The following is a 14,813-nucleotide window of genomic DNA, read 5'->3' on the forward strand; positions in this document are numbered from 1 at the left end:
TTTAATGCTATAAAGGAATATACAAGTAGATATGTTCACACTACAAAACAGAAAAGTGATTTAAGGAGAGTTAACATGGTGAAAGAGGAGAGAACTTACTGGGTATTTTGCAGAATGGCATGAACAATTGCAGGGTTGGTTTCCATAGATGCTGTGACCAGAGAAGTCAAAAGTGACCAGTACCAGATTGCTGAAGCATCACATACAGAGACACAGTCTTTTTTCACTCTTTGGTACCCAATAGCCCTGAGACCATGAATTCTTGTGTCACATCCATCACTAAGGCAACGCTTGATGTTAATCTGTACATCTGTCAAGAATATCAAACAAAGGTAATTTCTTCCAGTCAAGGGCCAAACTGAAAATTTCAGAAGTCAGTCAGTTCTTGATACACCATTTAAGAACAGTTCTGAAGGCACATAGCTACATAGTTGAATTAATCTTTCAACCACTTACTGAAGATCCTCTGCAAGACAGTTTGTATGGGGAATGTGAAAGGTAAGAGTGTGCTCTTGAAGCAATCGGAAAAATCGACAATTTAGAAAAAGGTTAATCAGGTTACAAGGAGAAAACTACACATCTTTGTTGTTGTAGTAATAGTATTTTTTTTGGTCAGAAGTCATTCTAAATATTGATTTCTAATCATTTCTCATGCCAAGAGTAATGAATAGATGCTTTCATAGGAAGCATCAAGTAATCTCTTGCCAGCTCAAAAAGGTATCAACTGAAAACTCTACTAGACTCTTTTAGAATCATGACCTTGAAATGAATAGACTCTGAATCTTTTAACAGTGGGAAAGCAAGCAAGTTAAATGCAAGCAAACACTGCAACATCATCTCCAGCAGGGTACATGTGCTGAACACAAACACTCAACAAAGTGTTCCTTAAATCATCCATATCTTTTTCCATTTAAAATCATTGGGGGATGTTGAGTGTTTGTGTTCAGCACATGTTGTACCGATACAGATGTACCATGCTGGAGATGATGTTGCAATGTTTGCTTGCATTTAACTTTGCATTTAAGGAAACCAACATAGTTCCCATGTCAGTCAAATGTAAGCATTTTAAATGGCCAGCAATACTTCTGTGACAATGTTCTGGTTTGGGGTTTTTGGAGAATTGCAAAATGGCATTCCATAATCTAACTGGATTAATACAAATTCAATCATCTGGTATATCCTTCTGAACGAGCCTACTGAAATAAAAAGCACAACACACGACAATTTCAACAAATGAATGTCCTAGCACCATGAGAACAACTCCTATGATACCATGATAACTTAGTAGGAACTAAGTTCTGCCACTTAAGACAGATGTGTCTTATTTATTTATTTATTTATTTTATTCAATTTTTATACCGCCCTTCTCCCGAAGGACTCAGGGCGGTGTACAGCCAAATAAAAGTCAACAATATACACTTTAAAACAAAACTAAAACAAAACATATTACAGTATGGCCAGAATTTAAAACAATTTAAAATACTAAAATATAAATAACCCCAGTTAAAATTAATAAAACTTCTAAGCCAGTCCCACTTGAATAAATAGGTGCGTTTTCAGCTCACGGCGAAAAGTCCGAAGATCAGGCACTTGACGTAAACCAGGGGGAAGTTCATTCCAAAGCTAGGAGCTCCAACAGAGAAGGCCCTACCCCTGGGGGCCGCCAGCTGACATTGTCTGGCGGACGGCACCCTGAGAAGGCCCTCTCTGTGTGAGCGTACAGGTCGGTGGGAGGCATGGGGTAACAGCAGGCGGTCCCATAAGTACCCGGGCCCTAAGCCATGGAGCGCTTTAAAGGTGGTAACCAAAATCTTAAAGCGCACTGGAAAGACCACAGGAAGCCAGTGAGAAACTGCGCAGGATTGGTGTTACATTGGTGTTACACTATTACCCGCGCAGCCGCATTCTGGACTAGCTGCAGCCTCCGGGTGCACTTCAAGGGCAGCCCCATGTAGACAGCATTGCAATAATCCAAACGGGAAGTGACCAAAGCATGAGTGACCGTGCATAAGGCATCCCGGTCAAGGAAGGGGCGCAACTGGCGAACCAAGCGGACTTGGTAAAAAGCCCTCTTGGAGACGGCCGCCAAATGATCGTCGAACGACAGCCGCCCATCCAAGAGGAAACCCAAGTTGCGCACTCTTTCCATTGGGGCCAATAACTCGCCCCCCACAGTCAGCCGCGGCTGCAGCTGACTGTACCGGGGTGCCGGCATCCACAGCCACTCCGTCTTGGAGGGATTGAGCTTGAGTCTGTTTCTCCCCATCCAGACCCGTACAGCTTCCAGACACCGGGATAGCACTTCGACAGCTTCGTTGGGGTGGTCCGGGGTGGAGAAGTACAGCTGCATATCGTCAGCGTACAGATGGTAACTCACCCTGAAACCACTAATGACCTCACCCAGTGGCTTCATGTAGATGTTGAACAGGAGGGGTGAGAGAATCGACCCGAGGCACCCCACAAGTAAGGTGCCTCGCGGTCGACCTCTGCCCCACTGTCAACACCGTCTGCGACCGGTCGGAGAAATAGGAGGAGAACCACCGATAAACGGTGCCTCCCACTCCCAAACTCTCCAACCGGTGCAGCAAGATACCATGGTCGATGGTATCGAAAGCCACTGAGAGATCTAATAGGACCAGGGCAGAGGAACAACCCCTATCCCTGGCCCTCCAGAGGTCATCTACCAACGCGACCAAAGCTGTCTCCGTACTATGTCCGGACCGGAAGCCAGACTGGAACGGGTCTAGATAGACAGCTTCATCCAGGTACTAGGGAAGCTGCCATGCCACCACACTCTCTACAACCTTCACCACAAAGCGAAGGTTGGAGACTGGACGATAATTTCCCAAAATAGCTGGGTCCAGGGAAGGCAGCGGGAAAACCCCTTCCAACAATGAAGCATTTATAATTCCCTGGAGCCAGCCTCGCATCACTTCCTGAGTAGCCAGCACCAGCCAGGAAGCACACGGGTCCAGTAAACATGTGGTTGCATGTAACCTCCCCAGCAACCTGTCCACGTCCTCGAGAGCCACAGACTCAAACTCATCCCAAACAACCTCAACAAGACGTGCCTCCGTCATCCCACTTGGATCATCGCAATTTTGGTCTAAACTATCCCGAAGCTGAACGATTTTATCGTATAGATAACCGTTAAACTCCTCAGCACGTCCCTGTAAGGGGTCATCCCGCCCCTCCTGGTGAAGGAGGGAGCGGGTCACCCGAAACAGGGCGGCCGGGCGGTTATCTGCCGATGCAATGAGGGTGGAAACGTAAGAACGCTTCGCCTCCCTCATTGCCACTAGGTAGGTCTTAGTAAAAGATCTCACTAGTGTCCGATCAGCTGCGGAACGGCTAGACCTCCAAGTACTCTCTAGGCGTCTTCTCCGCCTTATGTTTGGAAGTTCAATTCTTGGGAGTTCTACAAAAAAAAAAAAAAAGAGGGGGGAAAACCAGAACAAGTAATTTACCATCTCTGACTTATTAGAGCATTATTTCTTCTCAATGATTATAAGGTTGGAGTTCAGAACTCAATTGCCAAAATTAAGAATAAATTCCTACATCTAAGTAATCAATCAAATTTACAAGGAACTAAGACAGTATATTATATCAACAGCAAAACTGCTAAAGTAGTTACTTAGGGGGAGAAATAAAACCAGAAATTACAAAAGGGAAGTAGAATTCTATTTGGATCGGGATACAAGTCAACCTGCACTATTTTTTCTGATTCAATTACCTTCCCTCAAACTATTAATCACAGAGGAAAGTATACACCCAGCAATAATGCATTGGGGTGTGGAGATAATAGCATAGTCTTTAAAAAATGGCAGAAGAGAACAGAATGGATTGGCCTCCATTATTCCTATAGTATCACTGTTTAATTATTCTGAAACAGGGTTCCATTACCACCACAACAGTTTTAAAGTGAAAACTTTTCTTAGATAAACCCAAGAAATACTCCACATAATGTAATTCTTTCAGTCCTATCATATCTACTCCAGTGGGGTTTCTCTTGTCTCTGATCTCACAGGCTGATTCTGAACATTGCTGATCTACCCAGCCTAGGCAACAATTTCATGATTTTAAAAAAAGGATTTTGTTTTGATTGTCACTGCCAGCATATATATTTAAGGGTTGGTTATAATTACGATACATGACTATTGCCCAAAGAGAAATTCTAATGATTCCTGAAATGTCGTAAGCATATTCATACAATCAAGTATTGAGACAAATAAATGAGATCTGCAATCAAGTGTCCTAAAGTAGCTCTAAATCTAAAAAGTGATCCTGTTTAGAGCTGATTGACCTTGACAAACTAAAAGTTCAGAGTTCAAAGGAGGGAGATTTCAAAAAATAACAGGAGAAAGTGCTGTCACCCTCTTCTTATATTATGAAACATACGAGAGAAACCCAAATGTATTTAAGTGCGGGAAATTTTCCTCCTTATAACAAACTGGTACATCAACATTCTGTACATACTGGAAAGTTCCAAACAATTTTTGAGTTTTTTCTTATTTTTAGACATGTACATACGTATGCATATGGAGTGCTAAGTATACCCTTATTTGGGTATTATAAAACCTAGAGTAGCTCTTGTGTTAGTGCTCCCAATAATCTATGTCCTGTCTCCACTGACATCATTTATTACTATTAAAGTGCCTGCTTATGTAAAAGTCACTATCTTATTTTTAGGTGGCTCTATTCCTTTTCTACACAAATAAACAGCCAAAGATTCAAGGCTGCTGTTTGCAAAGATAATGATCTTGCAATGGACCAAATTACAATCTCAGGACAGAATTCTGAGAAATAAGTATTTTTGTAAGTTTATAGTTTATAGGTGCTACGAACGGATGAAGGTTCTATTAGGAGGAAATGTATTTGAAATTAAAGTATCTGATGGAAGAGGTGGTGAACATATTGTCATCTCCCTTTTACATCTGTATGTCTATCTCCTGCTTGTGAGAAACTCCCTCCCCTTTCCTCTCAGGTTCTTCAGAAAAGAAACTATTTTCTATTTTACAGGCTCCTTTTTTAAAGAAAGCAACACACAGCTACAGTATTTCCTGAAAAAAACCAACATGACCACAGAGAAAAAAGATTTTGAGGACAGTCTCTTTTTTGTTCTAAAAAGCTAACAGGAGATGGTGGTTGCAATTTCTTTAAAAGCCCAATTTGCAGAAAGACTCAACCACCACTAACTTCCTTCTCAACAAAAAGAAAGAAAGATGAGTTTTCTCTGTCAAAACTGTTAACAAAATATCTGTTGGACCTCATTGCTCTTGCCTGCAAAACTCTAATGGAAGAGAGAAAATGTACCCACAGCTCCCTATCGGGGTGAAATTCACATATCTTCCCTACCGGTTTGCAAATGTGCGCACAAAGCCTTCTGCGCATGCGCAAAGGCTGAAAATCATTGCAAAAAAGGGACGTCACGACGCCTGAGTGGGTAGCCAGGGCTTCGTGCAGTCTGCCCTACCATATTGCACGATCCAATAGGAACCGGCTGAATTTCACCCCTACTCCCTACCTTCTACAAAGAAAAGGAATGGCAGATTGGCACAGCTGATGCTTCTGAAAAGGCTAACCTTATAGAACCATCTCTTTTCTTCCTGGAGAAGCTTCCTCAGGTTCCACATTTGCAGAGAGCTGCAGCAATGCCTTGCTGCTTCTATCTCCTTCAAACTTTTAACAAAAAGAAATAAGTTCTTTCTCGCAGAGAAAGCTAGGGTGAAGAAAAGAGTGATTTTTCTCATTCAGCTTTAGTAAATAACAGCAATGGCTGTTTGCACCTTCTTTAAAAGCACATCAAATATAACTTCCTTCCTCAAGTTCCCTACATATTCAGGGATTCAAGCTGCAACACAAATGATGTATTTGCAATTATAATTTGGTGGAAAAAGCAGTATTTTAAAACCTTGTTTGCAAAATTCTCCCTTTAGCTTCCAAGTCATTCAGTAATTTACTTAAAATTTAAAAAAAAAAACAGCAAAAAAGCCAATTGTATTGTTATTGACTCACACATCTGACTAATGTTAGCGTTTTCCAACAATGTCACGTATCCAGTAACATTGCTGGGAATGTGAACATCTCGGACCTCCTGGAGATTGTTGGGAGTCCTTCCAACTGCTACTGTAATTTGCTGGGGCATGTAACTCTGGTCGTTTGCCGCGACAGCAATGGAGAGGTGCCTCAGAATGACATCTGGTTTCATCTTTAAACTGCAAGGCAGAAAGAAAGAGTTTATTTATCAACTGCAACCACAGCGGCCTCATTGGCTCACAAAGAAAGAATATATGCAATGAAATATAAAAATACACACACAGGACTATTAAGGCATGATGGTACATCACTGTTATGGAAACTTTTAATACAAGCATTGGTCATGGAAACATGAAGAAACCAAGAGGAATGCCTTCAATACTCACATTTCTCAGCAACCAATACAAAAATAGGTTCAACTATAGTCTACTTGACAGAAAATAGCATAATATAGCAAGCATGACTATATCAATTGATAGACTTAAATTTCATGAGAAACATAAAACAATGTTTCCATTTCAGTGAATCTTGCAAAAACAAAAGGCTGCATTCCTGTTATACTGCTACAGATATAAATATATATAGATATATAAACCAGGGGTGTCAACTCAAAGCCCGGGGGCCTAATCTGGCCCACGGGGCCACCCTGGAAACAGTGAAGGACCGGCCCCCTCAATGAAATTAAGTTTGACACCCCCGATATAGACTGATTGTGCTGGATGGTTTTATCTTGGCTGTTGTGTTTTTGTTTTTTATGTTATGAAGTTTTTAACTGTTTTAATTTCTTGTCAGTTGCCTAAAGTCATATAATTGAGATGGGTTGCCATATAAATTGAAGGAACATATACACACTTAACAAGAAATAAAATTCCATTTACCTAAAACTGGTTATCAGAGATGCATAGAATTGCATTGTAGATTGATTAAAGTTAGATTTAAAGAATCTCTTAAAAATTCCAAATATGTTTTAGCCATTAACCCTGGTCTTTTAACGCACTGCTTTTATCCAGGCATTTTTCCTGCTTTTATTTTAAAATATTTTTATCATTTTTATTCTATTAAATTATTTGTAATAAATACCACCTATGTGTGCATACACTATACAAAATCTAGCTAAAAATGCAATTTTCTCTGATACATGATTTTGAAGACTGTGAAGAGAGAAAAGATTTTCCCTTTAGAAAAAGATTTCTCTTATGCAAATTTAACGTATAATTTAACATTCATCATTGAAACATTTATCATTTAACATATTATAATATTTAACATATCAAGCAATCAATTAATAGTCCTGAAAGATACCATAATCATAGTATGCTATTTCAGATCCATCAATCGGTATGAGAGAAATGCTTTTTGGTTTTCTTGGCCAGGTCAGATTTCATGTTTTAAGTATATGCCAGCAGTAGGCTTGGGCCAGGCCCAATTTATGAGTATTATACAAACTTGGCTGGTTAAATGAACACAATCCAGTTGTACCACTCCTAAACACCCAGGAGTCTTCTATTAACAGAATTATAAATCAATTTCCATGAAAGTCAGATTTTATTCTAGCCATTTTAAGACAGTTTATTAATATTTAGCAAGAAGGTCTCACCGTATCCAGTGTGATCGAGCACTCCCATCTGATTGCCAGAAGGAGGAAGTTTCTCCATTTGTCATTTTGTCTATATCGGCTGAATTAGAGGAGGTTTCTATATGGGTGTAGCACTTAGAAACTGATTTGAGTTTGTCCAACTCCTGGTTTCCATTTAAATCACTAGGGCTCTCTGTAAAATGAAAGGATATAGGGGCAAACAGGAGAATCAGAAGCACTCATTATCAACAGATGCCATTATCAATTTGCATATTGTTTTGCTTTGAAGTGTTAACTTCCTAGAGACATACATCTGAGATCAGATAGATGGATGGATGGATGGATGGATGGATGGATGGATGGATGGATAGATAGATAGATAGATAGATAGATAGATAGATAGATAGATAGATAGATAGATAGATTTGTTCGCCATTCTTTGTGAATGTCTGCTCTCTCCTTTCATGGTGGCTACCCTCAAAATGTGGCACCACAAATTCAGAATACAGTTTGCAAGCCACATTTTAAAGTATTTAGCTGAAAACTTATATAAACTGCATTCTCACAAATCATAAAATTCACCTCATTCCCTCGTGAATAGAACTAAAATCTGAAGAAAAGAATTTCACCCACTCCTGTATGGTGATTACCGAGCCTGCTACTTTTACATTAATTTTTAATATTTTTCTTGCTTGTGGTTTTTGACATCTGTAGCTTTCTCTACTCAGTTTCATAAAAAAAGAGGGAAGCACTTCTTCCCCCATTTTGCTGACTAATGTGCACTTGTCTGAATAACGAAACAAAAAATTGAAATGAAACTGTTGACTGATTTGTGCAAATCAAATTTACCACACTATTTATGGGCAAAGGAATGTATGGAATAATTTTACTTCAGTTTTTCAGAGTGTGAGAAACACTCCTCAATGGTTTCTCAGGAATGGGTCTCTGCTGCAATGAAAGAGCAATTCATTTTTTTCCTAAAGTTTTTCAAGAAGGAGCAAAGGACAGCACTAGCTATGGTCCCAGAATAGTTGCTGTTTTGTAGCTTCCTTCATGCTTCAGCCCTAGCATTGTTCTAGGTCATTTTAAGTAGAGAAGAGAGATGGCTACCTCCAAAATGCTGCAGAACACTTAAGGAAAATTCTGCAAAATGGCCTTTTACTTAAAAAGGGAACGAGAAAGAAATAAACACCTAGAACACTAAGTGGTTTTGGCTCTGCTCCACTTAAAAGCATTCAAATCCACTTTCCTAAATTAACAATTACACAATGCTGAAGCTTACTTCTTTAGTGGCACAATCCTTCCAGGAAAAGAAGAGCATCAGAGAAAAATAATTCTTCAGCTCATCAACCTTTTCATGAATTTTGAGATTGTTCCTTGACTGCCCCCCAAACATTTATTATATGAAAACAATTCAATAAATGCTACTTTAACTAATAATATAAATAATAATGGTTTTGGTCAATCCCCATTGACCCTTGGGGATAGAAACTGACCACTATGGGTTTTAAATCATTGTCTTCATAAATATTAGGGGAATTGAAGAAAAACATATAGGGCAACACACCACTAACTAATTTTATCAAAACCAAATATAAAAGTCAGATTATTAAAAATCCCAACTGTCAGCCTGATATTTACTTTGATGACAGGAGAATTTCTAAACAAATTCCTTCTCTCATATAAGCCTGTCTTTTTTGTAGTATCAGCATTGGAAGCCCTATTTAGGAGGCCACCATGAGATGAAGGACATAGGAGTGAGAACAGGTGTGTGTATGTGTGTTTAAGTGGTGCATTCCAAATGTAAATGAATCAATCGCAATTGAAATAGATTTTTTTTTAATGGTCAGTTCAATATAGACCGCATTGGTACCCAATTTTGAAAACAATATTCAAGGCTTAGCAACAGAAAAACAGGATATAAATATTTTAAATAAGCAAGCCCAAAGTAAATCTATTAAAATTAATTTTTAATACCCTTTTCTTTTAGGAGTAGTCGATCTAAAGAATCCTTTAGTACAGAAGATCGCATAGTGCAAATATTGTTAAAGTATTCCAAGACGGGATATGGGATAACAGTGCTGGTGATACGATGCCGATGCAGGAATCTAAGAATCATAGTAGCATGAAGACTAAGGCGCTCATTTGAGTCTGAAAATATATCTATAAAACCTGCAAGAAAAAGAAAAGTTCCTTAGGGAAAAACATATAAAAGTTGGTGGGGAAAACTCATTTTATTCTATCATATCCTCTCCCATATATATTCACTCTGGGAGTTTAATAAAACCTCATCACAAATGGAAATTATAGGTGCTTTTAAATTGAGTGCTGGAGACTATCCTGAGAAGACAAACCAAACCAGAGTTCTCATTCAAAGCACAATTAGCCAGATTCAAATCATCCTACTTCGGACACATTATGCGAAGACCTAACTCTCTGGTGAAAACTCTAATGCAGGGAAAGATAGAAAGAAGAGGATGACGACTAGTAGTCAAACAGATGGACTCAGTTATAGTGGCTTTGAGTGCATCATTTGACGACCTGAAAAACCAGATTATCAAAATTATTAGGGACAGATTATCAAAATCTATCTATGTGGTGTCTGAGTTGACAACAACTTTATGGTACATAATCAATCTACCAATCAAATAGAGCTGGAAAAAGAGAGAAAAGCTATTTCTGGTAAAACTCATGAAAAGGTTATTTTAAGCATAAATGCTATAAATGCATGGGTTAATTCTGACTGCGTGGAATCTGATATTATTGCTTAGCAGAAACTTATGTCATGATTTAAATGCTATCCATGATTTGATTATGTATCCACATAAAAAGTAATCAATGGTTCCACTGTATTAGGGCCTCTGGTGGCTCTACAGACTAATGCAGTCTGTTATTAACACAGCTGCTTGCAATTACTGCAAGTTCAAGTCCCACCAGGCCCAAGGTTGACTCAGCCTTCCATCCTTTATAAGGTAGGTAAAATGAGGACCCAGATTGTTGGGGGCAATAAAAGTTGACTTTGTATATAATATACAAATGGATGAGACTATTGCTTAACACATTGTAAGCCGCCCTGAGTCTTCGGAGAAGGGTGGGATATAAATTCAAATAAAAAAAATTTTAAAAAAATTAATACCTTAAATTGACAATGCTTGGTTTATCTTATCTTAGAAGGACCTATGAACACATTTTCATATTAAACTTAATTGTAGGCATTTTTATAAAACTTTCCAGTTCTACATTGTAAGGTTCAGTTAGCTTTTTTTTAAAAAAAAATCTGGAGATAAAATAAGGACATTGAAAATATAATTTTGTTCCCTTCTCCTCTCTAGAAATTTGGAAGAGCTCCATGAACTTAAATAATATTTTATTTCAGGCAGTAGACAAAGTATATATGCATGTACACAACTTGAAACGTCACGTTTCTTAAAAGCGGTATCCATCCAATCCAGGACTCTCCAAGGCCTCAGTGAAAAGATTTCTCCAGTGCATAAATCAAAGATCATTTAAGTGAAGATGACAGGAACATGTTCCTTCTTTCTTTCTTACCTGGAATAAGTGAACAACTCTGCATCTGCCGAATTACGTGACTAAGCTCTCCTTGCAAATTTGCACCACTGGAATTCTTGAGAATCTCCAGCATATTTTCCACATCCACTGTGCCATCACCCTCAGGATCAAACTGAGCAAAAGCCTAGTGGGGGAGGGGGGAAAAAGTTAGAAAAGCTTCTCAGTACTTATCATGCCCATCAGCTGTTAGAAACCAACAAATTCTTGATTACAATTTGGTCAGCATTAACACCATCTTGTTCAAACACCTTCCTGAGATTCTAAAGAAATAACTCTCATATAATTATCTCTAATAATAATAGTAATCACAATACACAGTTATAAAAAATTAAATTCTGTAAAATGTCTCTCATAGGAGAAATCAAGAACTGCAGTCATTACAAATTGACTGTTGGTTTTCCTGGGATAATATGCAAAGCAAAACACAACATATACAAACTTGAGTGACAGGCTTTCAGTATGCCTGGCCTGAAGAAACAAATGCTCATATTTCTCCTGGCAACTGTTCCCTATTTTCACTTACCACAGTCCAACCACAGAAAGGATTAATATTAATGGTGGTGAAGGACTCAGATTTTCTGATTTTTGCAGTTAAGATAACTGTAAACCACAATTTTACATTACAGCATCCTTACTGACTACAAATATTTGATGACAAGAAACAAAGCATTCAAAGACCTTTCTCTGAAACATGTTAAATTGCTTTCCAAATAGCATAAATACTGTTCTGGTTGTCAAGACACAGGGGTCAACACTGCAAACTGATGCATACAGAATGCTGCTGTATCTTAACTTTACAAATATAATCTATATGAAACAATACATTAACTGATATCACAATGGTCCAAGATAAGAACATATTTTGCTACCTTTAATATGGCAGTTTCAGCTCAATCAGTAAGCCCTGACTCTTTGAGAGGATCTCATATTTATTTAAGATTCTATCCTCAATGAATGTAGATATATCACTGAGCAGATCTGCTTTATCTGATGAAAGCAAACTATCTTGGAGAACATTTATAGCCTATACATTCCTGTGGTTAGATGATATCCACTTAACATAGAACGGTGCTCTCCAAATAAACGTGTTAAAACTCTGCATCTAGGAACTGCTAGTGAGTGGTAACCATAATGGGTGGCAATTATGGGTGCCCAAGTCCATCTGGAGGACACAAGACTTGAAAGTTTGGATAATTTCTGATGAATCTGTCTCAATCCATAAAAATGACAATGAAGGGATATTGTGAGGAAACAAAGAAATATACACTAATAATTACTTAGCTCTCAGCATATTTAGTGGTAGTGTAATTAAAACCATTTATACAGAATACATTTGTTTCACCTGTATTCAGCACCTACCACACCTTAAGCAGCAATTTTCTGAGATCAATGGTATGTTAACAGAGTAAGCAGTAAATTTATTATTCAGAGCTTTCTCTGTTCAGGTACTGGTAGATTTTATCTAATTATACTTAATAATCAATAATTTTGTCTTCTACACTGCTTTATTTCTATTTGCAAGCATTACTTATATATCTTAATATTTCATGTACCATATATTGTGAATTGCATTTAAATTTTCTAATGTTTAATTAACTAGATATACGTGTTACTTTAAGATCATACTTTATTTCAATATATTCCATAACATAATTCCATAGCATGATTAGATTTGCAGAAATGGACTCCAGAAATATAAGTAAGCAAGATAACTTTGCCATTTGCTAGAGCTTGAAGGCATGTAAATCAACCGGCTTTCCTATCTGAATAACTTGTTTTTTAACAGGGTGTGGTCTACTGAACCTTTGCCCAGAAGCAATACTGTACTTCTCTTGACATTATCTTTTATTACAATATTTATTTTCCACACCCTTCCTGCAAAAGCAACAAAATATTTTGCAGATTCGATTTTACTTGATTTAATCTAGCCTTCAGGTGCTTTTGGCACTTTTCTTGATCATTTAAAACCAAGGGATCTTTAGCATCCATCCCAAACATCAGAACTGGCTCTAATTGGGAAAGGAGATGTCTTAGAGATCGAGGCTCCAAACCAAAAGGAACTTTAATGACCAATAACTTAAGATGCACTCAGAAAACACATGCTAATCAATGTAGCTCTCAGAACAGTAGTGTAACTTTGCAATATCTAGATTGCTCACTAAGTTTAACAGCTGGTGCTGATGCATTCAGTACCAGCTGAATTTCCTGGGCAATTCTATTAAGAACAAATTATAGTAATCCAATCTATAATCCGTGCATTGACTAGAGCTGAACAAAAGGCAGTATAGGCTACAACTTTCATCTGCTTTTGTAGCAAGTACTATGAATCCAAAAGAAATCTGTAGTAGTAAACCTGTGCTGCATAAGCATAACCCTACTAAGAGTTACATTTGATATTAACCTGGATTCAGCTGGCTTCTGACTTAACATCCACTCCATTTTGCTTGGCTTAAGTATAAACCTTTTTTTTCCTATCAAGGGTCTAACAGACTCCAAGCATGAGGCCAGAATTTTTTGGGCCAGGGTCAGATCCACCCACTCAAATAGAAGTGTAATCAATGCAAAAAATGCCTCCAATTCCCAATCCTCACAGATGGCCCAATGTTTGCCAGTATTTGTCACTAAGAGGATAAGGACAGTCATGATAGCCCACAACCATGAGAACAATCAGTGCAGCTTTTCTCCTTACTAGGGCCTGTTTCCCAACTGCCAGATATCACATGTCTTCCAGAGCTTTAATTATTGCTCCAACATTTTCTCAACGATTTCCTCACTTTCTCAAGTGCCACAGGCTCAAAGCCCACTCAGGTAAATATGTCGTTTCTGCAATATTTTAAGATACTGTAGGATCCTTGGTGCTCCCTGAGTTTGGTTGTTTTCTTGCAGATGGTGCATTATCCTACTAGATATAACATCATTGGAGCTAGCAAGATACTATCCACCCAGCTTCAAAGAGAAATATCAGCAACCTTATCCCTGAAATGCTTAGCCAGGTAATTGCCAGGTAATTTCCCAGCAGGAACTTCTAGCTGTAATTTTATAGAGGAGCTTAGGACACTCTGAATTCTGCAACGGGCAAATACTCTGCAGACAAAACAAGAGTAAGAAGTTACTTATTGAATCATATTTATATGCTACACATCTCACAGAAATGTAATCTTGCTTTGTTGCCCTTATTACATGAGGTAGGCTCAGATTTTTGCTCATGCCTATTTTCAGCTGTATTCACACCTCATTTTCCCCAAGCTTGCTCCAAGTATCTCTTTGCTTACTTATCAGAAAAAACTCATCAGAAAACTCAGTCACTCTGAAAGAAGCATTGCCTTTGTATTCAAGAGGCTATCAAAACATTCCATAAAGCTGCCCCAATTTTGAATTCCCCACACCCATCTGAAAACCCTGTATGTTCATCAAGCCACTTCAGCAGGTCATCTTAAATCAATGCTTTCTCCCTGTGGAGGTTAGCAACCCCCATTAAACTGTTTGTCATGAGGAATGACCTGTCTGTGACAAGAACTGGTGCAAAAGTCTTCTGTTATCAGATCATTTCTCTGTGATAAAGAGAATATATCAAGTGTGGCCAACAGCTATTTGGTGTGAGTCATTGATTACATAAACATGTTTGTACTTT

The 14,813-nt window shown here is 38.3% G+C and overlaps 1 protein-coding gene across 1 annotated transcript in view; it reads right to left on the reverse strand.

Moving 5' to 3' along the window:
• Positions 1 to 14,813, reverse strand: part of ZZEF1 (zinc finger ZZ-type and EF-hand domain containing 1) — an 81,135-nt gene that overhangs the window by 63,945 nt on the left and 2,377 nt on the right. The window contains exons 2-6 of the mRNA XM_058164416.1: positions 11,162 to 11,306; positions 9,590 to 9,784; positions 7,634 to 7,805; positions 6,016 to 6,215; positions 100 to 310 (exon numbers count right to left, since the gene is read on the reverse strand). Of these exons, the coding sequence (XP_058020399.1) occupies positions 100 to 310; positions 6,016 to 6,215; positions 7,634 to 7,805; positions 9,590 to 9,784; positions 11,162 to 11,306 (923 nt within the window). The remainder of the gene's footprint in view (positions 1 to 99; positions 311 to 6,015; positions 6,216 to 7,633; positions 7,806 to 9,589; positions 9,785 to 11,161; positions 11,307 to 14,813) is intronic.

The sequence above is a fragment of the Ahaetulla prasina genome, chromosome 1 (assembly GCF_028640845.1).
Source record: "Ahaetulla prasina isolate Xishuangbanna chromosome 1, ASM2864084v1, whole genome shotgun sequence".
Taxonomy (NCBI): Eukaryota; Metazoa; Chordata; class Lepidosauria; order Squamata; family Colubridae; genus Ahaetulla; species Ahaetulla prasina.